The 26,266-nt window shown below is 52.8% G+C and overlaps 2 protein-coding genes across 2 annotated transcripts; both read right to left on the bottom strand.

Moving 5' to 3' along the window:
* Positions 1-876: 876 nt before the first annotated feature.
* CX3CL1 (C-X3-C motif chemokine ligand 1) lies at positions 877-12,190 on the bottom strand. Its single transcript, XM_059905112.1, has 3 exons — positions 11,936-12,190; positions 5,969-6,089; positions 877-4,017 (listed from the first exon to the last, which is right to left on the bottom strand). Exons 1-3 carry the CDS (start codon positions 12,003-12,005, stop codon positions 2,937-2,939), a joined length of 1,272 nt encoding a protein of 423 aa, XP_059761095.1. The 5' UTR covers positions 12,006-12,190; the 3' UTR covers positions 877-2,936.
* An 8,944-nt stretch (positions 12,191-21,134) lies between these two features.
* Positions 21,135-24,979, bottom strand: CCL22 (C-C motif chemokine ligand 22). Its single transcript, XM_059905433.1, has 3 exons — positions 24,907-24,979; positions 23,560-23,683; positions 21,135-21,219 (listed from the first exon to the last, which is right to left on the bottom strand). Exons 1-3 carry the CDS (start codon positions 24,977-24,979, stop codon positions 21,135-21,137), a joined length of 282 nt encoding a protein of 93 aa, XP_059761416.1.
* Positions 24,980-26,266: the final 1,287 nt, after the last annotated feature.

Genomic DNA, 26,266 nt, shown 5'->3' with positions numbered 1-26,266 from the left:
TCTCAGAGCCCTCTATCCAAGATTTCAGAGGCCTCCAAGTCTCTATCAAACTCTGCACTAATTGTGGGGAATCGCTTCAGCTAAAGTTTAGCTCTGTAACTGAAAGAGAAAATAAAACACAAACACCCAGCATCCCTAGGGAGGTGCTCTGGACTGAGGGAGAATAAAATTTCCCCACTCTCCATCCTCTTCTGGCACATGAAGAGTTTAACCTTATCTGAGAATGTGATGAAAAGACAGGGACAAGCATTTTCATTTCAAAGCCTCTGTTGGTGTCTCATGTTGCTGAAAGGGTGGTATTCGGGGAGAGGTTGGGGGGCTGTGACTTTGCCTCCAAGCTCCTTCCTGGGGGTGGGAATGGGCAGAAGCGGGAAGGACTGGACTTGGGGTGGAACAGAAGAGCTACTGCGCACTGCTAAGGGCAGTACTAGAATTTGCAGGGTCTTCCCTGGCGGTCCAGTGGTTGAGACTCCGCGCTTCCATTGCAGATGCCGTGCAGGCTGCAGCCGAAAAAAAAAAAAAAAGAAGAATTTGCAGCTGGCGCAGAGGCAGCAATCTCAGATTCTTGCAGGAACCTCCAACCCAAATGTCTATGGGGCTTGGCAGGTAGTAAAATGAGGGAAGCAATGTGTAAGAAAAATTATGTGCGTGTCATATTCTGTCTTTCCTTGTCCTACTTTTGATGAAGACTTGGGCTCAGAGAAAAATATCCTTAGTATAAGAAAAACAAGAGAACGGTGATGATAAATGGCAACTGACATGGCCACAGGACCACTGGACCGCCAGGGAAGTCCCACTTTCCCAGAGAGTCTTGGCCTCTCCTTTGTTCCATCCTCCCAGAGGCTCTGGTGCTGAGCCTGCCCTAGGAAAAGCAACTTTATTTGATTCACAAGACTTTTCAATTTTATTAGTAAAATACAAAATGGCACAGACATTGGTGATAGGGTTGGAAAAGCAAAATGATCAACCGACTCCTTCTAAAGTCCTCCCCAAATCGTCTTTGTCCCTGTCCTGCTTGGGGGAACTCACAAAGTCCGTGCAAGGGGGACACGCTGTCCCCAGCTGCTTTCTCACAGAGAGGAGCCCCTTCACGGGTGCCCATCCCTTGAAGGCTCCCAGGCAAGAGGAGCCCCAAAAAGTGCATTCAGATCCGCCGTCTTCCTCTCTGAGCTGTCAGAGTGCCGCCAACCTGAGCCAGGCCCAAACATCCTGTGCCATGACCTGCAGGGGGGCGCAGGAGAGCCAGGCGGGCAGGGAAACACGGCTTCCCTCTCTCTGTGGACCGGCGCCCTGCGTGCTTCCTCTCAGCATCTGTCTACAAAGGAGCATGTCACCTGTACCTGGGGGAAGCCTAGCCCATGGGACACTCCTCTGGTGGAGGGCAAAGAACACCTTCAGAGACAATCAGAGGGAGGTGGGGAGCTGCCGCCAGGGGCCTGAGAGGTGAGGCCTGCAGGTCCGGCTCTGACTGCGGGGTGCTGGCCAGCCCAGTGAGCCTTTGGCCCCATTCAGGCCTGCAGGAGTCTTCAGTGCCAAAAAGAGAACCTCTGACTTCATGCCCACAACTTCCCCTCCCCTGCCGGTCCCTCTCCACAAGACAGAGTCCCTTTCAGAAGTAAACACGGGAACCTCAGCTTTCCCTGGTGGATTCTGATCTCATGGAAATTCCTGGCCCTGCCTGTGGTGGGTGGGGGGGGGGGGAGTGAAGGTGAGGGGAGAAGATCTCAGAGTGCAGAGGACAGTGTCTTCAGGCCGCGAGAGGTGGAAGAGGAACCCAGGCCGCAGGAAAGAAAGAGAAAATGCCTGACTCGGGTCCCTAACGAAGGAGCGAAGGAGCGTGGCTACTGCCTGCAGCTGCTCCCCGGCCCCTTCCTCGGAGCCCGCAGGCCTCCCCTCCTCCCTCAGCCTGGCACTCGTCACTGTCACTTCGTCTCAGAGCCAGCGGGGGCGGAGGGGGGGCCTTCAAAGTTGGTCTCTGCGTCTCAAGCGCCCACAGTGCTGACAACGGGGCAGGACCTCCAGGTCACAGCGTCCATGGAAGTGCCAGTCTCATGCTTGGCAGAGACCATCTCTTCTGATGAAGGTTGAGAGGCTGCACCCAGGGTCTGCAGAAAGGGGTCTCTGGATCAACTAGTGATGCCTGCCAGGGGTACAGGCTATTGCCGCATATCTGCCGTCCCTCTCCCCTTTCACAGATGGGAAACCAGAGGTATGAATGCCTTGATGGATTGGTGGTGGGCCTGGGACTAGACCCGCCAACCTTCACGCTCATAGTCAATGTTCCTTCACAGCACAGATGGGGCACGGCAGCGGGTGGGAATCAAAGCCACCGGTAACTTCATCTCCCATTCTCATGATGCCTCCCTGAGGGCCGATCCTTCGCTGGGATCAGTGCCAGGAAACACCACACTAGCCTCATGCAAGAAAAGACAGGTCCCCGGCTGGGGCATGGGGTCTATACAGGGGGCAGGGGAGCTAGCACCGCAGGTGGCCGGGGTGACTGGCAACCACAGCGGGACCGAGAGACACGGTGAGGTCTGAGGCAGGGGGAGAAGGAGCCTGGCCTGGGGCTCGTTTGTAAGAAGGGGTGACTGTGGTACCCGCAGGGGTGTGGGTCAGAGGGGCTGGGCGTTCAACAGATAATTGTTCACTGGGGCTGGCACAGTATCTAAGGGATCCTCTAACCAGCCAACAGCAGAGGGGAGTTTTCTGACTTGGGACATTGGAGTGAGTTGTGGAGGCCACCCTCTCTGTCCGCAGTAGGTCAAGGATGGTCAAGGGCGGCCTCCAGGAGCTGGGGGCAGTTCCACCCAGAGGGTCCCACCTCCTTGCCCCAGTCATCCCAACTTGGGCCAGACCCTTGGGTGAGGGTGAGTGTGAGGATGGGGGACCCCAGGCAGCTGAGTTGAACAACTGGATGCAGGCAGGTGGGCAGCTCACACTGGCACCAGGACGTACGAGTTACTGCCACAGCTCCGGGGAACGTAGCGAAGCCCCTCCACCATGTCTCCTGCCATCTTGCGGGGGCAGCCCTGAAGGCTCTGGTAGGCAAACATGGCCACCCCCAGGCAGAAGAGGAGACCGAGGAAGGCCAACAGCCCCACTGCCTGCCTTCGGGTGGCTGCCTGGGAGTCGGGGATGGGAGTGATGAGGACACCCAGCCTCTGGGGGTCCACGGTGGCGTGAATGGGCTCCTGGACCTTGGGGGTCCAGCTGCCAGAGGCCAGTGGATCCGTGCTGGGGGCCGCTTCAGAGGATACAGGGACCACGAAGACATCAGACGTGCTGCCGGGCCCCATGAAAGCGTCCGTGTGAGCTGAAGTGGGACCCATTTCTTTGGACCCTAGAGAGTTCTCTGGCGTGGGGTGCTGTCCCTTGATCCACCCAGGTTGGCCTTCGGGCCCAGTGTTGTCCTCTGGGACTGTGTGTGAAATAGTGGGGGCCTGGGTGGAGGGGGCCTGGGTGGAGGGGGCCTGGGTGGGGAGGGTCTGGGTGGAGGGGGTCTGGGTGGAGGGGGTCTGGGTGGAGGGGGCCTGGGTGGAGGGGGTCTGGGTGGAGGGGGCCTGGGTGGAGGGGGCCTCAGAGGCTTTCCCCTCAGCCTCGAGGTCTGCCCCAGGTTGGTAGGCGGTAGAACTCTGCCAAGACGTGGTGGTGGTGACGGCAGCCTTGTTGAAAAGCTCAGTTCTCTCGGGCCCTCCATCCAGAGTCTTTGAAGTGGAGGGGGACCTGGTCCCCCTGGAATCAGCCACTTCTGGTGGCAGCTCTGGGGGAGTCCTGAAGGCCTTCTGTGCCTCCTGGCTACTGCTGTCGCTTGTGAATTTGGTCTCTGAGGCCTCAGACCAGTCCATGCCCCTGGTGGCTGGGCTGGTCCTGGGCTCACCCACGCCGATTTGCTTCTCGAATGTGCCGCCATTTGGAGCCAGAGCAGCAGCCTTGCGGTCTAGATGCTCCATGGCTTTCTGGACCCATTTCTCCTGTGGGTCAGCACAGAATAATTTTTCCTTCATGGTCTTCAGGCTGCAAGGAAGGAAGACAAGGGACCCGGTGATGCCCAGATGCCATGCAGAGTAGGGGTATCATGCACATGCGCTGCAGGTGAGCAGACCCGGCTAGAAATCCTGCCCCCACCACTTACTAGCTGTGAGCTATGAGTTCTTAGCTGGGGCAGCTCAGCTTACGGAACTTCCGCGTTCTCACTTGAGAACGGGAAAGAGAGCCCTACCTTCCGCGGGGTGGCCAACCATCCCACAAAAACTGGGACAGAGGGCGTTCTCAAGATGCAGGTCTTTTTGTGAAAATTCCAGCAAACTGGGACAAGTTGGTCACCCTACTTCTGTGTTATTGTAGAAGATGAAAATGATGTAAAGCCCCTCGTTGAGAGTAGGAGATCAGTAAAATAATAACAATGTTAATAATAATGTCATTAACATGAAGGTGGGGGCTGTGGGCTACAAGTTTTCTGATTGGGAGAAGATGTCACCAGTGTTCTCTGCCACCAGGTGTAAGACTGGCAAGCTTGGTGGTAGGGCCTCCTCGCTCTGGAAAGGACTCGATGTCATAACGTCCTCTTCCTCCTCTCCCTCAGTTGCAGGCTGCCCTCTGGACCTCTACCCTCCTCTCCTAGTGTGTATCCTCAGACTGAAAGGGCCCCTAGGGAGCTCCAACCCTATATGGTGGCCCTGCTGGGACCCTGAGTGTCATCCAAATCTTGAGCTTCCTTTGAAGCTGCGTGTGGCTGGTTTACTACCGAGACCATAGCTCAGAGCTGGCGGGGACCGTTGCTCCACGCCATGACCTGTGCTAGGCATTTTGCCTCGTTAAACTTCACACCCATCCTGTAAGATGGCTACCACGTGCACCCCCATTTTACAGATGAGAAAACCAAGGCTCAGAGAGGTAATGTAAATGTGCCTGGCTCCAGTATGCTAGGAAGCCAGAGAGGTCCAGAAAGCAAGCGTGACCCTGTAGGCCCCACAGGTGCAATGCTGCCCTAGTGCCATCATCCCCTCTCTGGAGCGTCCCACTTCCCCTTCGCCTACAAAATAGAAGCAAATACGTGGGGGGGTCTGGGGGAAGCGAGTCTTGACAGGTGAGCAGAGAGGTCAGGCAGTAGCACACTTGCTCCTCTTAGTAACAATCAGTGGGAGGAAGTACAACTTCCTTTAGCTGAGCCCCTACTTCGAAGGCCCACTGGCCATTTCCTGTTGCCAGGACTCAGTGTCTGGTTGAGTCTGGCCAAGGCCACTTTAAGACCCAAAGGTCAGTCCTGGGGAAAGGCCTCAGGGCTGGGCGATTGGCAGTACTCAAGAAGGACCCCAGAGGAGCAAGCAGCCAAGATGGCCAGGGATCCCAACAGCCAGAGGGGAAGCTGGCTTGGCTTGACCCCTCCCCAAAGTCTCAGAGGGATTCTATTTCCCCATCTGTCCAATGGTGATAATAACCTTGGCCTCTCCTATTGCCAGCAGCTTCCGGGCACCCTGCCAAGCACTTTAGTTTCATTATCTCCTTTCAGCTTCCCCAAACTACCCATTTTACAGATAAGGAAACTAAAGTGCAGAGGGTAGGCAACATGACCAGGGCCACCCAGTCTGTAAGTGGTGAAGCCAGGATTTGCACCAGATCTGTTGGCGTCTGGAGCCTGCACATTCAGAGCACCGTGTTTTCATCCCCCATGAAATCCAGCAGGTTCGAGGGCTGCATAAACACCCTTTGGCCCAGAAGGAATCATCACCCTCGGTGGCATCTCCAGGCCACGGCCGTTCAGGAAGCCACAGCTCATCTTTGCCCTGTGGCACAGATATTAAGATTGGCGAGGAGGCCAGCAGGTCAGGAGCAAGAGGAGCGTTTGCAGAGGCCCTGGGCCAGGAGCCCAGCTTTGGGTGACAGGATGTGGACGTGGATTAGCGGAGGCCAGGGAACCATCCCCGGGGCCTGAAAGGAATTCAGAGGCCAAGAGGGCAGTACCTACATGATGGCACGTTTGCCGCATGATTCTTGATTTCGTTGGTAGTGAACTAGACGAGCCACGGGGATCTCCGAGGTCATTTTGCTGCACGTGATGTTACACTTCTTCACACCAAGGTGCTGTCCTGAGCCCACAGAGGCCCCCAGTCAGCAAGACTGTCCATGGGCATCTGGCTTCCCAGCCCCATGCCAGCTTGTCCCCGCCACGCACCCCCCAAACCAGAACCGATGCCCCACACCCTTGACCTCAGCCCCCTGTCCCGGGCCAAACCTCTCTATGCCTCAGTTTCCCCACCTGTAAAATAGAGACAGCAATAGAACCTACCTCAAGGGTTGCTGTAAGGTGATGAAAATGAATTCTTACTTATAAAGCTCTTATTGCCTGGCACATTGTGTTTAATTTTAAAAATTAAGTCGCTATAGTTGGTTCACCCAGGGGAGAGGAGTGTGAGACTGTCAAGGATCTGCCTGAGGTCACACAGCCAGCAAGTGATGGAACAGGGTCTCCTGCCAGGCCTGGCTCCCGCCCCTTCTGGACCCAGGACGCTGCCCTTGCCCCCACCTTGCTTTTACTCCAGTAAGTCACCTGCTCAACTATCGCCCCCTCCCATCCCTATCCCATCCATCCCTCTCCGCCTGATCCATATTCATGGATTTCCACAACCTCTGGGACACACCCAGACCTCCGTCCATCCACACCCCACATATATACCCTATGACACACACATGCACTCATAGCAACAAACACAATGACACATATATATATGCCCCCCCCCCAAAAAAAACACATAAAGGCATACATGCAACCAGGCACACATAGCGGATAATATAATTTTTTAAATATATAAGTACAACAACCTTCTAAGGAGTGTGCTGAGCAGGTGATCCTTTGTTCTGCCATTAAGAGCCAGGATGATTTTGGAAGCAGTTTCTTGAGAGGAACGCAATGGGCCATTTGGATTCCCGGGGCAAGCTGGCGGAGCAGGAGTAAGGAGGAGGAATGGAGATGCGTTGTACATGGAGTGGGGACAGAGTGAGGTGGGCGGGGGCCTGCAGATGGCTGCATCCCACGTGGAGCCAGACAGAAACCCCAAGACAGAATGACGGTGACTCAACAGATAGTTGAGAACCCATACATTTTATATAAACATTCGAGTGGTTTGCATTGCATTTCCGCCTTCCCCTAAAATCTCCAGCAAAATTTACTCTGTTTGCTGTAAGCTGTAGAGGGGTATGCAAAAAATGAGGAAGAACCTGAGTGTAAGATCTGGGTCAAGGTCATATGCAGCCGAAGCATGACCTCAGAGGGTTTTGCAAAAATCTAGAGGCCAGGACTTCCAGGGCAGTGGAGCTGAGGGAACAAACGTATTTAGCTCTGCAGAGCTAGGGAGGCCCCAGGTGACCCCCGCCCCGGGTTCCACCAAAACACACATAGCTCACACACAAATACTTATGTGCGTGGACATGCAAACCAAACACGCTCCGCCTTCCCAAATACAGGCGTGCACACACACCTTCTAGAATCTGCCACCCCTTCTCTCATCATTTCCCCTGCCTTGGCCCACCCTGCTTTGTGGGAAAGGGGGTGCAGGGCTTGCAGGGTGGGGCTGGGCCATTAGGGGGCAGCACTAGTAGCTCCTGAGGTGGTCAGGGGGGCTCCCTGCAGCTGGTCCCTGAGTCACCGGTAGCCCTTTCTCTCTGAGGAACCAGGATGTGAAAGAAGCTTTATCACCCTCCTTCTCCCACAAAGGGACCTCAGAATGACTCAGCTGCAGCCTCCCCAGGTCCTGTTGAGTAGAGCCAGGAGCCGGCCCCTGGACTGGTGTGGCAGGTGACTTCCAGAGGAATCCCCAGAAGAATGGTGCCCCCGGATGACCTGGAGCCGGGACAGGCTGTCCAGTGGGCAAGAGGGATAAGCTCGGGCAGGTCAATTTGCTCTTCTGACTTGCTTCCACTGCCCACCTCCAGGGCTTAAAGAGCCACAGAGGCGGCCTGTCCTAAAGTCTCCACCCTCTGCCGTGGTGCCTGAATGGCCCTGACCAGGCTCTGTTCTTGGTTCTGCTTGAGAAGGTTGTATAACTAACTGGGGTGTCTTTTCTTCTCAGAACTGAAGTTTTCTTTTCTGTAACTGGAGATAATGCCTCCACCAGCCAGTCATCTATTACCTGTCTGTCAAATGAGTGTCAGGAGGACAGGGACCTTGTATGTCTTGGTGTCACAGTGTTTCCCAGCATCCAGCATAAGGTGGATATAAATATTCATTGAAGGAAATAATGTCTCAATCTACTTATCCCTTCACATACCTCCCCATCCATCTATCCATCCATCCATTTATCTGCCACCCCCTCGTCAATCCCCTACCCGTTCCCTGCCACCCACCTGTCTACCTCCCATCCATCCCTACTCACCCTGGTCCATCAACCTATCCATGCCCCACTCACCCACCTATCACGCGTCCATCCCCTACGCATCCTACACCCCCTTCATCTACCCACCTCTCCATCTCTCACCAGCCCACTCACACATCCTTCATTATCCATCCATTCATCCATCCATTTCCTGATTCAGGCAACACTTGTCTGAGTTACTTTTGAGTATCTACAAAGACCCAGACCCTCTTGTCCTTAACCCTGAGCTCCTTCTCCCGAAGGTGCTGGTGCTGAGCTTGGAGAGAGCACCTCAATCCCAATAAATGCTATCAGATCGCCATGTTTACTCAGTCAACCAACAAATGCCGACCTGGCTCTTGCCAGGCCCTGTGAGGAGTAGAGGGATGAACAAGGCCCATCTCTGCCCTCAGAAGTCTCCAGCCTGACGGACAGCTAAGACATAACCACAAAGTATCAGAGCTTTTCTTAGTAGAACACCTACTCTGTTTTGGACCTTATGCTCAGCACACACACATCTGCTCTCATTAATTCCTGCAAAAGGATGATTTTTATCCCCATTCTAAAGATGCAGAAGCTGAGAATCAGAGAGGTTTAATGACTTGCCCAAAGCCACACAGCTGCTTAGTGGCAGATCTGGTTTTCCTCCCAGCCCCTAGACATCCACTGTTCTAGGCTGCCTTAAACACCAGGTAAAAACACCATGTTCCAGAACAGACCCCACATTGTGCCAGGGTTTACAGAAGGGAGAGACCACTTCCAACTGCAAGTGATCAGGAGACGTTTCTTAGAGGAGGTGTACATTAGGCTGGACCTCAAGGACTGTTTGGAGGATTACATGCAGGAAAAGATGGGAATGTTCCGGGTCTCTGGGTATTTGGGTGGTAGAGAAGGCTTGAGCCATTGCTCAGCTGTGTGTCCTGGACGAGTGACTGAGGTTCTCTGAGCCTCCATTCCCTTACCTGTAAAATGGACATGATAATACCTGCTGTGCAGGATGGTTATGAGAATGAAGCTTTAAAAATATCTGGGCCCTTAGAGCAGGGTTTTCTCAACAGCAGACACCACTCACATCCTGGACCACATAATTCTTTGCTATGGAGGCTGTTCTGTGTCCCGTAGGACATTGGGCATCATCCCTGGCCTCTCCGTACTAGGTGCCTGAGCACCCCCCAACCAAAATGCAACAACCAAAACTGTGTCCAGAAATTGCCAAATGTCCCCTTGGGGGCCGAATCCCGCACTGAGGAGCCCTGCCCTGGAGACACCCATGTGTCCCCGCCCGGCTCCCTCAACGCCCCCTTCTTCCCTGACCCCCTACTTAAAATCTCAACACCCCCACCAGCCCCGACTTCCTGCTTTTTTAAATCACAGCGCTTTTTTCCTTCTCACAGACCAAATCTGTTTATTTTGAGGATTGTCTGTCTTCTCCAGTTGATGCTTAGCACGCTAAGGGCTGGGATCTCTGGCAGTTTTATTCACTGATGCGGCCCCAGCACCTAGAATTGTGCCTGACACATAGTAGATGCTCAGCCAGTGAATGAATCAACAAAATGCACAAGGAAGCACTTTGTGACATACAAAATCCTAACCAAAGGAGACATAGAGGAATTTTAATTTAAGTTCGACTTGGGCCTGGACCTGACCCTCTGGATTTATCCTCCCCTGCCTTCCCCCCACCCACACCCTAACCAGGGGGGCAGACGACACCAGCTTAATTCAGGGTTTTTTTTGCTCTCTTTCTTGTTGGAGCTTGAGTGGGAGTGAATGCGTCAGTGCTTGGGGAGAAAAATTCACTGCTCTGACTTGTATCTGCAGGTTCGTTATATAAAGCAGAGGAGCCTCTTGCCTGACACAGCCCTGCAAACCCACATTTGGGAACTGACGCAGCCACCCTGCACCTGCCAGGGCAGTAGCCACGAAGTCCCCAGCCCCCTTCCAGGCCTCTCTGGCTTGTGGACCACTCGCTAGTCCTACGGGGGTTCCCAGGGGCTCTCTCAGAGCCACAAATGTCAGCATGGCTAAGGACTTCCAAGATGAGCCCGGCCCAATGCCCAGTCTTAAAGGAGGAGAAACTGAGGCTCGGAAAGGTTGAAATAATGTGAGTATCTCCCAGCAAAACCAGTGACCAAGATTGGGGCGGGAACCTGATGATTCTGAAGCCTCGGGCTGCTGGATAGAGCATCCAGAGTCCCCCCAGGATCCCCTCTCCATCCTAACATAGAAGACCTCCACCCCCAGCTTAGTATAAATAATCCCTCCTCCTCCCACTTTCAAAGCGTCCTCATAGGCATTAGAGCCTCACCACATGGAGGCAATAGCTATCTTTAAAGGTGCAGCAGCTGGGACCAAAGAAGGCAAGACCCCACTCAGGGTCAGGGCTATGGCAAAGCAGCCTCCATCGGAGCCCACGTCTTCCGGTACTCACTATCCCCAACACCTTGGAGTTCAGTGTTCTAGCCCAGGAAGCAGGAAGGCCAGCGGCATGAGGCCCACACCACCCCACCCACCTGCCCTCTGCCCCACTGGTGGGCTTTCCCCAAACAGAGGGACTCGGGGGACAGTTTGCTCCACGGAGGCGCTCTGGAAGCTGGAGACTGGTTTTCATTTTCCCAGCCTGGCTGTGTGCCTTAAGGCAGCCTCCCACCCTCTCTGAGCCCCAACCTGCCGGACGGTCCGGGTATTCCCTGAGGATGGGGCTGACTCAAACGGTTCTTGAAGGCAGTGTGATCCACAGAGGCGGTGAGCATGCATCCACACTCTCTCCTGCACCCACTCTGACCCTCTCCTGCCCTACTTGCTGGCTGTGCATCCTCAGGCCAGTTTCTAAACCTCTTTGGGCCTCCATCTTACTCATGTCGGGTGGGATGGATACATCATGCCCTATCAGGTCCCAGGCTCCAGAAAGCAAGTGACTGGAGGTGCAAACATTTCTAAGCTATGCTTGTAGGAGAAAGGCAGTATCATGGGGGAGACACAGGCAGAGGGACTGGGGGCTACAGGCCAGAGCAACAGTGATGAGTCCAATTCATGAGCTGCAGTGACCTTGACCTCCACTGGTCCTGGGCCCCCTACTCCTGGGAAGGACTTGAAATCAGGGCAGGAGAAAGTCCCAGTGTGGCTTAGCCCGGGGCCAAGCTGAGACTCAGGAGTCAGGGCTGAGGGTTACATATTAACCCCGGGCACGGAAACCAGCCCACAGTCTGCCAGGGCTCCCACCCCAGGGCCCACCAAGAGCATCCTCGGGCTTCCCACAGCCCCACCTCCTGGCACCCCTCCACACCCGGCATCTTGTGCTGCCCGCACCACCTCTCTGTGCTGCCACGCGGTCGCCACCTTGCTCACTGGGCCGGGCAGGGACAGTCTCTGGAGACGGTAAATCTTTCCAGCCGGAGGGGCAGTCCTGAGTCCGGGACCGCCACCAGGGAGATGCCCAGCCCCCTCCGGCATATCAGTCAGGAAGGGGCTGCCACGGATCTCAGCCTTACGCGGGCAGGGTCCGGGGGCCCTCATGGAGCCCTGAGGGGCAGAAGTGGGGCTGGGGGCTCCCCAACCCCGCTCATGCCTGAGTCCACCCCACTCACCAGCCAGCAGCACGATCAGATGGCAGAGGGCAGTCAAGCGGAGCAGCCGCGAGAGAGGCAGAAGAGCCATGGTCGAGGGGGTCCGGGGGGTGCCGGGGCGGGCGTGGGGGCCCTCGTCGGGGCTCGGTGCAGTCCTCTCACTGCCTGAGCTCTGCCGCAGTTTATAATGGGGCTCCACTGCCTCTGCCTCTGCCTCTGCCTCGCTCGCCCCCACAGGCAGCAGGCAGGCGGTGGGAGGGGAGAGGAAGGGAGCGTGTGCAGCGACTGAATTCCTTAGGATGTTGCCAAGGAGCTGAGGCGCTCCCAGGCTCCGGGTGAGGGCTCCTGGGGGGGTAATGGGCTGGCTTCTCATATGGGGACCCGCCTGGGAGGCTGGACAAAGCCTGCTAGGGTTCAAAGGGCCTCCTCTCCTCCCATCTGCTGGGGCCACCTTCCTACTGGGAGCTGGCACACGCCCTAGGGTCCAACCTGGGGCCCTAGCTCCTAAGTGGGCAGTAAACCAAAGGACAGAAGACTAGAGAATGCTGGCTGCGGGCAAGCCAGGAGGACACAGGGCCCGTCAGTCTGGGTCTGACGAAGTCTCCTTTGGTCTGGGAGGTAGCTCTCCCACGCCAGGAAGGACCTCCAGCCCTTACCTCTTAAAGCCCCAACACCTGGGGCACCTTGTTCATCGAAGTATCCTCCGAGCCCAGCATGCAGCCTGGCAAACAGTAGGGGCTCTGTACAGCAAATGCCTGCTGAAAGAATGATCCAGCCCAACTTCATAGGGACAAATGGGCAAACTGAAGCCCAGAGAGGGGGCAGAATCACGCCAGGTCATAGAGGTCATCAGAGCAGAGAACCCACCTCCCGCTGCCACAGAGAAGAGTAGGTGTGAACAGGGCGTGGGCAGTTCAGGCAGGACACAGACAAGAGCCCCGGCCTCCCTGCTTCCAGCCCCCCCGACCTGTCCTTTCCTCATTTGCACCCGCTTCCATCGCTGGCTCTGGCCCTCTGTGAGCCCACGGGAAAAACACGGCTGCCAGCCTCACCCCTGGTAACTCAGGGCCTCTCGGTTGGTCCTTAACTCGGCAGCATGCTTGAAAAAGTCCGGCCCCTCACGGGACCTCAGTTCTCCATCTGTACAAGGAGGAAGTTGGGCTTATCCACTGAGGAGGGAGCTGCGCAGCTCTGACTTTCTAGGTTCTCTCTTTGTTAGAGGTGGTGACAACAGGACCAGGCATGATCGGCCATCAGTTCCCACCAAACTGGTATAAGTGCTTGCTGGTATAAATGGGTGAAGCACAGCTGCTTTCATGGCTGCTTTCCCTGCAGGCAGTGGCAATAATGCCCAAGACTCTGGAAGAGTCTAACAGGAGCCTAGCTCAGTCTGGGACAGGAGTTAACTGTGAACCCACTCCCATCTAGGCAAGTCTGGGCTGCCAGCCAGAGCAAAACCAGTTTGTGAGGCACTGTTGCAGGCTACGGAGCCAGTTGGTCTAGGCTGGGCTGGGTGGAGGGGTCACAGCTCCCAAGGCCAGGGTACCTCTCTCTCACCCAAGCACAGTAAAGCTGCCTAGGGTGTGGAGCTAAGAGCCTGGACCCTCCTTGACAGGGAGGAGCACCCCTGGCACTGGCCAGTGTCCACTCAGGCTCAGAGAATCTGTTGCAGCCCATGCAGATACGAAGCTAGTAACCTTCACATCCCTTGATGTATAGCTGTTGAGGCCCAGAGGGGGACAAGAAGTGAAACAAACTGAGGTCCAAGGCTTTCTGTTCTGCCCAAGTAGGAGCAGATGAAGAAAAGGGGGAGGAGGAAGAGGAGGAAGAAGAGACGGAGGAGGGGGAGGGCCAGGGGTAGGGGACAAGTGGGAGGAGGAAGGGGGGAGAAATAGGGAGGAGGGAAGGGGGAGAGGGGAGAGGCAAGAGGCAAGTCCTGGGAAGCCCCACACTTTATAAAGGACAAGACCCGGGTTGGGCCAGGTATTTGGGGGTAAAGACCCTTGTTCCCTTGGCCCCGGACTATGCTCCAAAGGATTTAGAAAGCAACGGCTTTGGGATCAGATGATCCTGGCTCTGCCACTATCTCTGTGTGATCTTGGGAGGCTTCCCTGCCCCTCTGAGTTCACACTTACTCTGAGATAGGCACTGTTTTAAGTGCTTTGTATGACTAATTCAGGAAATCATGACAACAAACCCAGGTGTAAGCAAAATACCATTATCGTGGTCCATTTTATGGATGGGGAAACTGAGGCATGCAGAAGTTAAGGAATTTTCTGAGGATCACCAGCCAGGAAGTGGGGGAGCCTGGATTTGCCCCAGCCAGTTGGCTCTGGAGTCTGAGCTCCTGATCACCAGACTACACCACCTCCCTCCATCCCCACTTCGTGGAATGCTGTGAGAATTGAGTTTGTGCCCTTAAGGTGCCAGTTCAGAGCCTGGCACGAAACAGGTGCTTTTCTTTGTTCAGCCCTTGGGAACATCCCCTATCTTCTACTGGCCCAGCTTTCCCTCCCATAAAATTGGAATGGTCACCCCACCTATCTCATCAGGGTGTTAAGAACTAACTGAGTTTAGATTCAGTTCAGACACAGGAGCCAGGTTTTTAGGTTGGTGGGACCTGGAGACAAACATGACTCCGCCGCTTATGAGGGGTATCACTTTGGGCAAGTGACTTAACCTCTCTGAGCCTCAGCTTCCCCTTCTGTAAAATGGGATGCTAAAGCCACCTCATCAAATCACTCCCTGGGGGAGTTCATAAAACTAAGGACTTTCAGAGTGCCTGGCACACAGAAACCATTGGTGTTTGTTATTCAGCCCTGATGTGTGCCTGGCACTGTGGTGGGACAGTGTTGGTGGGGAAGCATAGGCAAATAAGCCAAAGTCTTTGCCCCAAGGAGCCCCAGCTCACTGGCAGGGAGAAGATGCAAGTCCTACCAGAGATTCGAAGGCTGCAGGTCTTAGGGAGGGAGAGAAGCCTTTGTTCTTGTCTGGGAATCAAGGAAGGCAGGAATGAGAGACGATATTTCAATCAGAAGATGGACAGAGGGACTTCCCTGGTGGCGCAGTGGTTGAGAGTCCTCCAGCCAAAGCAGGGGACATGGGTTCGATCCCTGGTCTGGGAGGATCCCACATGCTGTGGAGCAACTAAGCCCGTGCGCCACAACTACTGAGTTTGCGGTCTAGAGCCCGCGAGCCACAGCTACTGAGCCTGCGTGCCGCAACTACTGAAGCCTGTGCGCCTAGAGCCCGTGCTCTGCAGCAAGAGAAGCCACCGCAATGAGAAGCACGTACATCGCTTGCTGCAACTAGAGAGCCTGCGCGCAGCAACAAAGACCCAATGCAGCCAAAAATAAATAAATAAAATAAATTTATTAAAAAAATTTTTTTATTAAAAAGAAAAAAAAGATGGGCAGAATTTTGCTTTTTTTTTTACATTATCGTTTTGAAAAATTTGTAAACAGTAAAGAAGAAAGGAAACAAAGAGCTTTCCTATCTCTACCACCAAGATTCAATGATTAGTGTTTTTTCATATTTGCTTCATCTTTCTTCTTCTTTTTTTTTTTTTTTTTTGCTAAGCCATCTCAGAGTAAATTATGGTTGCCTGATACTTTGCCCCTTGAATTCTTCAGCATGTACCTCCATTGTATAGACATTGTCTTACATAAATAGAATACTATTATCCCACCTAACAAAACTAACAATGATTCCTATGTCTTGTAATATTTAGTTAATATTCAAATTTCTCCAATTATCCCAAAATGTATTTTAAGTTTCTTCTCCTTCCCTCCCTTTTTCTCTCTCGTCCTTCTTTCCTCTCTCTCTCTCTCTCTCTCTCTATCTACCTATTTATCTAACCATACCTATCTATCTATCTATCTATCTATCTATCTATCTATTGAACCAGGGTCCAATCTAGGTTCATGCATTGCTTATGGTTATTTCTATTTATTCTACGATAGACCTCCTTTACATTTTTCATGACATTGACTTTCTGAAGAGTCAGGACCATTGTCTCACACGCTGTTCTCATTCTTAATTTATTGAATTATTTCCTTGTGATGTCATCTAATTTGTTCCTTTACCCTATATATTTCCTGTAAACTGGAAGTTAGATCTAGAGGCCTGATTAGATCTTAGCTACAAATCCTTGGTAAGAATCCATTATGAGTAATACTTTGTACACCAATCACATCCACCACAATGGACAGGTTATTCCACTATTCTTGAGAAATTGATGGCCAGCCGCTAGATCTCTCCACTGCAGAAGTGTTATTCCCTTTGTGATTCACAAGTAACTTGCCATATGCAGACAGGCAGGGTTTTGACCGACCATTCCAGGCAGAGGGAAAACTTAACCAAGGTGGAAAGCACAGGACCTATGCAGGGGTTGGGGAACGGTCCAATGCCATTGGTTCTGAGGAAGGAGTGGGCAGGGAGGCTGCAGCTGGACACTTTGAAGCTGGAGTGAGGAAAGAGAATGCTGTTCAGGGGCAAAGGGGAGCTGGGGATCTTCTGAGCTGAGGAATAACTAGAGCAGCGCTGGGCAGCAGGCAAGTAGGTTCTCTCAGAGTCAGTGGGATGGTAGGGATGGGGGTCTTCCCACCCATACCTCTGCAGGCCCACAGATGGCTGGGGCCCAGCATGGGTGTCCCAGAGAGCAGGGAGCCTGTGTCGTTCTTGTGGAACATGAGAGATTCCCCCAGCATTGGAAGCAGAACAGAAACAACATGGGGATCAGGGTGGGGAGCCCTGGGCACCCCTGTGGGGTCCCAGGATGGTAGGAGGAATGTAGTGGCCAGGGAGGTGGTCATCTCCAGGGCCCCTTGGGAACAGCCTTCCCTGTCCCAGCCAGTCCTGCCCAGCTCACCTTTTCTGACCAGTAAAGAGGGCTACCCCCATGCACTGGGCATTTCCTCTGTCTGTGCACATGCCTGGCCACACCCTCTTTTTTAGTGTGGTAAAATGTACATCACGTAAAAATTAACATTTTAACCACTTCTAAGTGTTCAGTTCTGTGGCATTAAGTACATTCACATTGCTGTGCAACCATCACCACAATCCATCTCCAGAACTTTCTCATCTTGCAAAACTGAAACTCCGGACCCGTTAAACAATAACTCCCATTTCCTCCTGCCACAGCTCCTGGAAACCACCATTCTGCTTTCTGTTTCTATGCATTTGACTCCTCTAAGAATCATACAGTATTTGTCTTTTTGTGACTAGCTTATTTCACTTACCACGATGTCTTCAAAGTTCATCCACGTTGTAGCAGGTGTCAAAATTTCCTTCCTTTTAAGGCGGAATTATATTCCATTGTATGGATAGACCACATTTTGCTTATGCATCCATCCATCGATGGACACTTGGGTTGTTTCCACCTTCTGGCTATTTCAGAAAATGCTGCAATGAATACGGATGTACAAATATCTGCTCCTGTCCCTTTCAATTCTTTTCTGTGTATGCCCAGAGGTGGGATTTCTGGATATAGTTGTTCTATGTTTAATTTTTTGAGCAACAGTCACACTGTTTTCTACAGCGACTGTACCATTTTACATTCCCATCACCAATGCACAAGGGTTCCAATTTCCCTACACCCTCACCAACCTTGTTTTTTTTTTTTATAATAACCATCTTAATGAGTATGAAGTGGTATCTCATTGTGGTTTTGATTTGCATTTCCCTAACGATTAGCGTTGTTAAGCATCTTTTCATGTGTTGGGTAGGAAGAAATTTTCCTCTACACTTCTAGGTTCTCCTGGCTGGTCTAAGAATTAAATTGGCATGAGACAGATTAACAGGAGAAAAATCAAACAAAAGTTTAATAACTTGTATATATGGGAGAGGTCCAGGAAAACTGAGTAACTTGCCAAAATGGCTGAAACCTTCACGTTAAATGCCATCTTCAGCTAAAGACAAGAGGTCGCTGGGGGTAGTGGTTTGGGACTTCAAAGGGGAGGAAGACGATCCACAGGGAGATAGAAAAGCAAATGTTTGGTAAATAAATGTTTGCTGGGTCATGCAGAGACAACGGGACACAGAGTGGACCCTGATCTCCAGACGCTGCCGAGTCCTCCCCACCACAGTTCGCCCCATATTCTTTGCAGATACCTCTGGCGATAGCTCTGTAACTGTGACCAGTCCTTTATCTAAATTCTTTCAGGCAGTTAAGGCGGAAGTAACAAGGAAAATTTCCCGAGTCTTCTGTTTCTTAAAAATAATCAGCCTAAATTAGTCCTCATGCCAAAGAGACACATTCTGGGGTGGCAAATATTGCTCCCCTACAATGTGCCTGTTAACCATCCAAGTCTTTGCCCATTTTGTTATTGGGCTGTCTGTACCTTCTTATGAGATTCTCACATCTACATGCACCATTTGCTTTTATCGCCCCCTATTCACAGAGGGAGAAATTGAGGCTCAGAAGGACCAAGTAACTTGTTCCAGACACGCAGCCAGTGAGAGTTCCTATATCTGTCTGAATCTGTGACCTGTGCCCTTCATCATACTTCTCCATGCCTCCCAGACAATGTTCTATGTGTCTGTAGCTTCAACCCTGGAAATCCCACTGTGAGAGCCAGATCCAAAAGGGAACAAAGGCCACTTGTGCCAAGATGTCCATGGAACAGTATGCACACCGAGGAAATAATGAAGATGCACCAAGGGCAGAGGAGTCCTTTTTTGTTGTTGTTTTGGCAGAGTGAGCTGTGTCCAGGAACTTCAGGGAAGCAGGCCCATTTGAGGGTCCAGGGAAGTTAGCGCCAGATGAACTGGGTTTGGAGTGCTCCCCAAACCCACTCCCTCTTCCTCCTGGACACACAGCTTGGCTGTACTTCCCAGCATCCCTTGCTGTCAGGGTGGTCATGTGACTCAGTTCTGTCAATGGCACATGGGCAGAAGTGATGAGCCCCTCTTCTTGGCCCAGCTCATAAAAAACCTTCCCACAAGCCTCTATTCTCTTTTCCCATCTGCTGGATGAGGGAGAGGAGATCTGGTCCTGGAGGTGGGCAGGGCCATGAGAAGGAAGCAGCCTGGGTCCTTGAATGACCACATGGATGGAAGGTCGCCCACAGACCAGGAATGCCTGATAAGACTTCGTGTGAGAAGAAAAAAACTTCTATGGAGTTGAGCCACTGAGATTTTGGGGGTTGTCTGTTGCAAGTAGCATTTCCTGACTGATATACTCTCCTCTGCCTCTGTGTCCACCCTTGAAGTGGGAAGGTTGAGATTGGGTTATTGAATGAATGGATGAATATGCTGCTCAAAGATCTAGACTTGAGGACTGAATGAATGATTTCATCAGCTCCTCCTGACAAGTGGTCCCAGGGTGGACAAATGTCTGGGGTTTCCGGCTGACACCTGCTCAGCTACTTCCCAGGTCCTCATGTCTAGCTGGGATTCCCCACCTTCTCACAGGGTGACCTTGGGCAAGCCAGCTCACATATAAATGTCAAGGGCTTCCCCACTGGGAGAGAGGGGCCATGGGTCCCCTGCCCCACCTCACAGGAACAGCACATGCCAAGGAACAAAACAGACATTGTTGTAGAGGATTTATTTTCCAGAAGGCTTGAGGGGCAAGGGCAAGGGCAGGACAGGAGCAGAGGGAGATCCCAGAACAATTGAAGGCCCTGTGCGTGGGCAGTGGCCAGGTTAACACTTCCGGTGCCTATAGTGGGCAAATGACCTTGGGCTCCCGGGGGGACACAAGCCCTGGAAGACACTGAGTTTCATGGCCAGCAAAGCCATATTTTCTGTGACTTGGATCTGAGCCCCACAGCAATCCCATAAGGTAAGTATTCTCACTCTCAGGTGAGGCTCAGAGAGGTTAGATGGTCTCCTCAGGGTCACACAGCAACAACCACCCTGCCATACTATACCAGGCTCCCTCGGAAAGGAACAAGCACAGATACCTGGGGAAGCCGTGGTCCTCAAAGAGGTGTAGATAAGTCCTAAGTCCCAGTCCTTAGCCTGGCCCCAGCCACCTGAGAACAACCTCCATCCAAGGCTCTTTCACTTAACTATACCCCACAGATTCCTGGTCCAAGGACCAGGAAATCTCTGCCTTGTCCCCCTCCCACACATTTCTTAAAATTCTTCCAGTCATCCATTTGGCCTTTTAAGCATTTGCCCTCTTTTCTTATACAAATATAACTAGAGCTTATAATACCAAGCCAAGGGTACTCATTTACCCCATAGCAGGAATTTGGTTGTCAGCTATTTGGGGAAGGAGGAAGAGGAAATTCGGGTCTCTGAATAGGTCAGGCCTGGATGTTGGAGGTTGGAGAAGCAGTAAAAAACCCAAGGGAAGCAAGAAGTTTAAAGAGGTAACATGGGGAAGAAAGGTGAATCTGGGTAAATTTGAGGCTTCATAATGAACCCCGCCAGCCCTTCTCTAGATGACCTTGAGTCTCTGTATTGATATGTGAGAGCCCTTGAGAGGTGGGAGACGGACATTACTTTTATTGATTCAATCTGCAGCCTCTTATTGAGCACTGATTCTGAGCCAGGCCCTGTGCTCTGTGCCAGAGGCCGGGAGACAAAAGTAGCTCAGGTGTGGATATTGGTCCAGCTGGTGGGGCTGGAGGACAAGCTCCCAGTTCCCGAGAATTCTGGGCAGACTGTGATCAGGGCTGTTAAAAGGGGGCAGAGGGCCAGGGGAAGTCTAAAAAATGACTCTCAATTACTGGCTGCTTAGGTTGAGTGATGCCCTGGAGGGCTAGTGGGGTTGGACATGTGCAGAGGATGGGGAGACATTCTGGGTGTCAGGAGCAGCTCGGGAAAAGAGCCAGAAGTGGAAATGTATGACATGGGTTGGGAGAACAGGGAGCCGGAGTCCAACATGCATGAAGGGAAATGAGGCAGGGCTGGAGGCAAAGGATAAGACCCAGATCTGGAGGGCAGGGATGCCAGGCTCAGGAGCTCTGACCTCAGCCTAGGGCAAAGGGGAGCCATGGAAGGATTTTGAGCAGGGGAGTGACTGACCAGGACTGTGGACCCTCTGGCTTTGGTGGGGCAGAGGATGGGTTGGAAGGGTAAGTGGGGAGATGAGAGTGACAGTTGGAGGCTTGACTGGGAGTGACAGCTGCAGAGATCAAGATCAGGGACCGCTGAGAGGGTTGTTGGCACAGGGTTGTGTCGGGGAGCAGCTGTAACAGCAGGGAGGTGGGGCTCCATGAGCCTTCCTGGAGGAGCCAAGGCCACGGTCTTCAGGGCAGGGCCTGCCTCATTGGTCCAGCCTCTGGAGAGCTTTCTTCACCCAGGGCAGTCTGGGATCAGCACAGATCTCTCGGTCCCTCACGGTTAGCAAGCTGGAAGGCAGAGACACCAGGGAGACAAGGAGGCCCCATTAGCATGCAGCAAGGATGCCACAGCCCCGCTGCAGAACCTTAGCAATTATGAGTCACCTGCTGTAGGCAAACACATTTCTTAAGAAGGAGAGGGGGAGATAAGCAGCAAGGACTTCCCATACCTTCAGCCCCAGCCATGAGTGACAGGTCAGGCCAGGAAATAGAATGCCCAGGAGTCACATAATCTTTGCTGACATTGCTTTGGAAGAGAGTATTGGGTAGTGGCCAAGAGCATGAACTTTGGAGCCAGCCTATCTGGATTAGAATTCTAGCTCTGCCACATGTTAGCAAGTCCCTTAACTTCTCTGAACCTCAGTTTCCACATCTGTAAAATGGGCATGATAATTCTGGTCCAACCTCATAGGAATTTGATGAAGATTTGTTGAGTTAATATAAACTGGAGTGCTCAGAACAGTGCACAGCAGACGGTAGGTGATATATAATTGTGCCAGGACCTGGCCTGAACTTTTAACATTGATTTCCTTAATAAATCCTTACAACAACCCTATGAGCCTCCAATATTCTATCTACTTCATAGCTGAGGAAAGTGAGGCCCAATGGGGTAAAGCAACTTGCCTAAGTGCCAGAGCTGGTAAGACCTGACTCATCGTGCTTGCTGTGAACGAGCATCCCTATCCAGGCCCCTCTGAGAGACCTGAGCACAGAGAGGGGAGGTGAACAGTAGCCCAAGACCACATGGCAGTAGTGGGCTAAGGCTTCCACTTTTGCCAGAGCTGCAACAAACACCCCTGATGTGCACACACACACACACACACACACACACACACACACCTAGATGACCAATGAACAGAAAGAACAAAGAAGGCAGCAAAGCAGCGTTGATCTTGGCCACGTGGACAGCCTGCCCTGCCTGCTTTGTGACACTGGACAAGGCTCAGACCCTCTCTGAGCTTTGATCTTCTCATTCATTGAGTCACATTCTTTCTAGAATCCCTTCTGGCTCAAGATCCAATAATCACATGTGTACCATCTCTCATTGAGTATCTATTATATGCCAGGCATTGAGTAGTACACCTCCCACTTACTATTATTGTGCCCTGTGATGCTTGAGAGGCCCCATAACTTGCTGTGCACATTTATGCACCTGTAAAAAGGGGATTGTAACAATACCTACTACATAGGGTTGCTTGAAGGATTAAATGAGTTAATGTTTATAAAGCGTTTATAACAGTGCCTAGCACTTAACAAGCACTCTCCACATGTTTGATTAAAAAAATAAATGAAAGTGATCACTCCCGCTATACTGATGGGGAAACTGAGGCCCAGTATTGAAGTGTCCAGAACTGTGGCAGACCTTCCCGTTTCAGCCTTCTTGTGTTTTACCCACAGACCCCTCTGAGGGACGGAAGATGAGTGAGAAGGATGAAGATGAGAAGATGACAGGGCCCCAAAGGGGGTCTTAAGTCCCCAAGCTCAAACACCCCCCACTCTGTGGTCTGGCAGGCAGCAGGCTCTGAGGAACCAGAGCAGCAGCCAGAGGGGCTGCCCCAGAAAGGACAGGTCCCGTCACCCAGCCAGGGGCAGGGGCAGGGGCAGGGGCAGGGGGAGGGGGCGGGGGCAGGCTCCCGGCCGAGGAAAAGGAAGCAGAGAAGCTGAGAGAAAGCAGCAAAGGAGAATAAGAACCTTAGGAGAAAGCCCTAAACAAGGACCCAGGAGTCCTGGTTCCAGCCTGGGCAACCTTGAGCAAGTCACTTCTCCCCTCACCCTGCCCCGAGCCTGTTTCTCCATCTGTAAAATGGAAAGAATAGCACCTTCTTGTAGGATCACTGTGAGAATTAAACAGTCATGCTCAGAACAGTGCCTGGCCCTGAGGAAGCACTTAGTGTCAGCTCTTAATACGCTCCTGGTAAGAATAGGCTGCCTCACATAACTGACTCCCAGGGCACTGGGGATCCAAGATGCTTCTGATGGGAGCATCTTTGCTGACTCAGTGGAACCAGGCATACTGCCCGTACCCTGAGCCCTACACTGTACGGCAGCTCTGCACTACCTATCTGCCTTGCCGGCGTGGAGCGGCACCTTCTGCATCCTCAGAACCTGGCACGCTGCCTGGCACGTAAGAGGTGCCTGATAATATCTGTTGAATGATAACATGATTTTTTTCTTGTACACCCAAGCCTCAGCTGAGCCATGTAGTTCAGCCAAGTGCTCCCAGCCGACATCTGGATGCCCAGCTGCATTCCTCCATCCCTGGGTGCACCCCACCCACGTGCACCTGGAGCCTCCCAGGCCACACCCATCAAGCTCTCCAAGGTCTTGCCTCCCCGGCTTCCTACTCACACCACGCCAGGCCTCCGGCAGGAGTCCGAAGTCCAGTAGTAATATTTCACCAAACGCAGGGGCAGGGGGTGACGGATGTAGTCCCGGCAGCAGATGCTGTCCTCCACGTTGGCACCGTAGGGGCCTGGGGGGGAAGTGTGCTCAGAGGAGTCACAGGCTGCTCTCCCTTGGCCCTAACCTCTGACCCAGCTTTTCTGTTCTCATGTGGAAGGTTGGTGTCCAGAGGATTCTGGGCCCTCAACGTCCCCACTCTTGGGGCCTCTGAGAAGCCACTAAGTGCCCAAAGTCTACACTCTGCGTTGGTCACCTCAAGGGAGAGGGATTCAGAACGACTGAGCATCAACAATGCCCTAAGCTCTAGATGGGACCAGAGACGCTGAACAGGAAGGAGCCTTAGAAGCTTGTTATTCAAGTTGAGGTCTGTGGACCCACACCGTCAACATCACCTAGGAGCTTGTCAGAAAAGCTCAGGGCCTAGTCCCAGCCCTGCTGAATCAGGGGGACATTTTGAAGAACTTCCCAGGTAATCTGAGAACTTCCCTTCAACTCACATCTACTCTAATCCCCTTCATGATGCAAATGGTGAGGCTGAGGTCCAGAGATGGGGGAGGACTTGCCCAGATCACACAGCATGACCCTGGAGAGTCAGGACAAGGGCTCAAGGCAGAGTCCAGGCACGGAAACCCGGGTTCGAGTCTCGCTCTGCCGAGACTCTGTCACTTAACATCTCTGAGACCTAATTTCCTCCTCAGACCCAGGGAGTAATAATACTACCTACTCTGCGGGGCCTGTAATGCAGGGAAGGCGCTCAGGAACCCCGTAACTGAGCAGTTATTGTTCCTAGCTCCCTGACTCCCAGTCCAGTGCTCATTCCCCTCCCCATCGTAGGGCAGAAGAGTGTACACTGGGGTGGAAAGAGAAGTCAGGAACCCAGTGTTGAGGGCAGGTTCGGGAGAAAGATGGGGTGGTGAGAGGGCAGGACTAGTTTTCCAAGGGAATATCTCTTACCCCTGCTCCTGCCTTTACCCACCCCAGCTGGCCTCCTTCAGTGGCTCCCTCTCCACATCCCAAGGCCCTACCCTTGAGTTCTCTGGAGTAGGAGACCCTGGGCCATGCCCACTACAACCCCGAGCCCAGCTGAGATAGATCCTAGACTCCAAGCCTTCAAGACTATCCATTTAACAGATGTGTAAACTGAGGTCCAGAGAAGCAACGGGACTAGCCCAAGAGCCAGTGGCAGATTGGGGTCTTCTGCTCTCAGTTCAGTGCTCTTTCTACCACATGAGGAAGATACCCCAGTATCTGACCTTGACCTCTGCAGAGAGCCCTCCCTCTTCCCAACCTCACCTGCCTCTGTTGCTTGAAGTATCATAGCAAGGAGGATGAGGGCAGCCAGGAGTGGGGTCTGCAGGCTGGCCATACTTTTGTCCTTTGTGTCCCAGCTCAGGTGTCTACAATCGCCAAAGGACAGGAAGCTCTGGTATTTAAGTGTTTGCTACACCCACAGGCCTCAGACACTCTTAGTCACCGGTGAGCCCAGAATCTCTGACATTCACATTATGAAAGAAGAACTCCCACTTCCTCCAAAGAGAAGGAAATTCTCTGTGGCCAGGAACCACTCAAAGGGGACCCCCACACTGACCTCCCCCCTGGGTCCCAAGAGACTTGCAAAATCCCCCTTGAGCTGGGCCTCTTGGAGGCCTGTGCTCCCTGGGGTCTGCTGGCTGTGTGGCCTTGGCCATGTCACTGGATGTCTCTGGGACTGAGTTTACCCATCTAGAAATGGGGGAGATGGTTTTACAGTCCTACGTATTTACCCCAGTGGTTGTTTGTAAATCAAGTGAGAATGTGGACAGGAGCCAAACAGCCCTAAACCCTCACCTGGAACTGAGGCCCATCTTGATGAAGCCTTCATCACTGATCTGTCTTCAAAGGGAGAAGCCTATGAACCCATTGGGTTAGCTTCTCTGCCCCATCACCGGTGTCCTCTAGGGCTTCTCACAAAGTCTCAGCTTGGGCCAGTTCATGGTCCACTCAACAGCTGTAAACAGCTTCCACACATTTCCAACTTGCCTGTTCTTCCTTCGCAGCTGTCTCCACGCTCTTCCTCACCCACCCCCTTCTCAATCTACTGCCACGTCCCACTGATTCTACTACCTCAGTCTGTCTCGGATCTGTCCCCTTATCTCCATCCCCACTGTCCCTGCCCAGTCCAGGCCACCCCCACCTCAGGCTCAGATGCTGGCCCCTCGTTCCCCTCTCCACACTGCAGTGACCAGAGTGAGTAGCCCGGATTCAAAGCTGCACATGCCTCTCTCCTGCTTCAAAACCCTGCTGTGTCCCCCTGAACCCATGCTCCTGATTCTGGCCCTCAAGGCCTCCATTCCGGACACGACCCCACCGCCCCCGCCCAACTGGTCTCCCTCCCCTGAGGAATCACATCCACAGTCCTCATAGTTTCTCAAAGAGGTCTGTGGTTTGTCCCTGGCTGTGAATGCCCTTGCCACTTCTCTACCGTGTAAACTCCTACTCGTGCATCAAGAGCCATTTGAAATGTCACCCTCTAGGTAAACACACCCCCTCAGGACTCCAAAATTCTCTGAGGTGACCTAGAACGTGGACTTGAACAGACTACGTCAGGTTTCCTCTTTCTCAGTCTCCTCCCAGAAGCCAAACTCCAAGCTCTTAGAAGGTGGGGCCTCCCTTT

This window comes from Balaenoptera ricei, chromosome 19, assembly GCF_028023285.1.
Source record: "Balaenoptera ricei isolate mBalRic1 chromosome 19, mBalRic1.hap2, whole genome shotgun sequence".
Lineage (NCBI taxonomy): Eukaryota > Metazoa > Chordata > Mammalia > Artiodactyla > Balaenopteridae > Balaenoptera > Balaenoptera ricei.
Note: the sequence above shows the minus strand (reverse complement) of the source record. Positions and strands in the feature narration are given on the sequence as shown.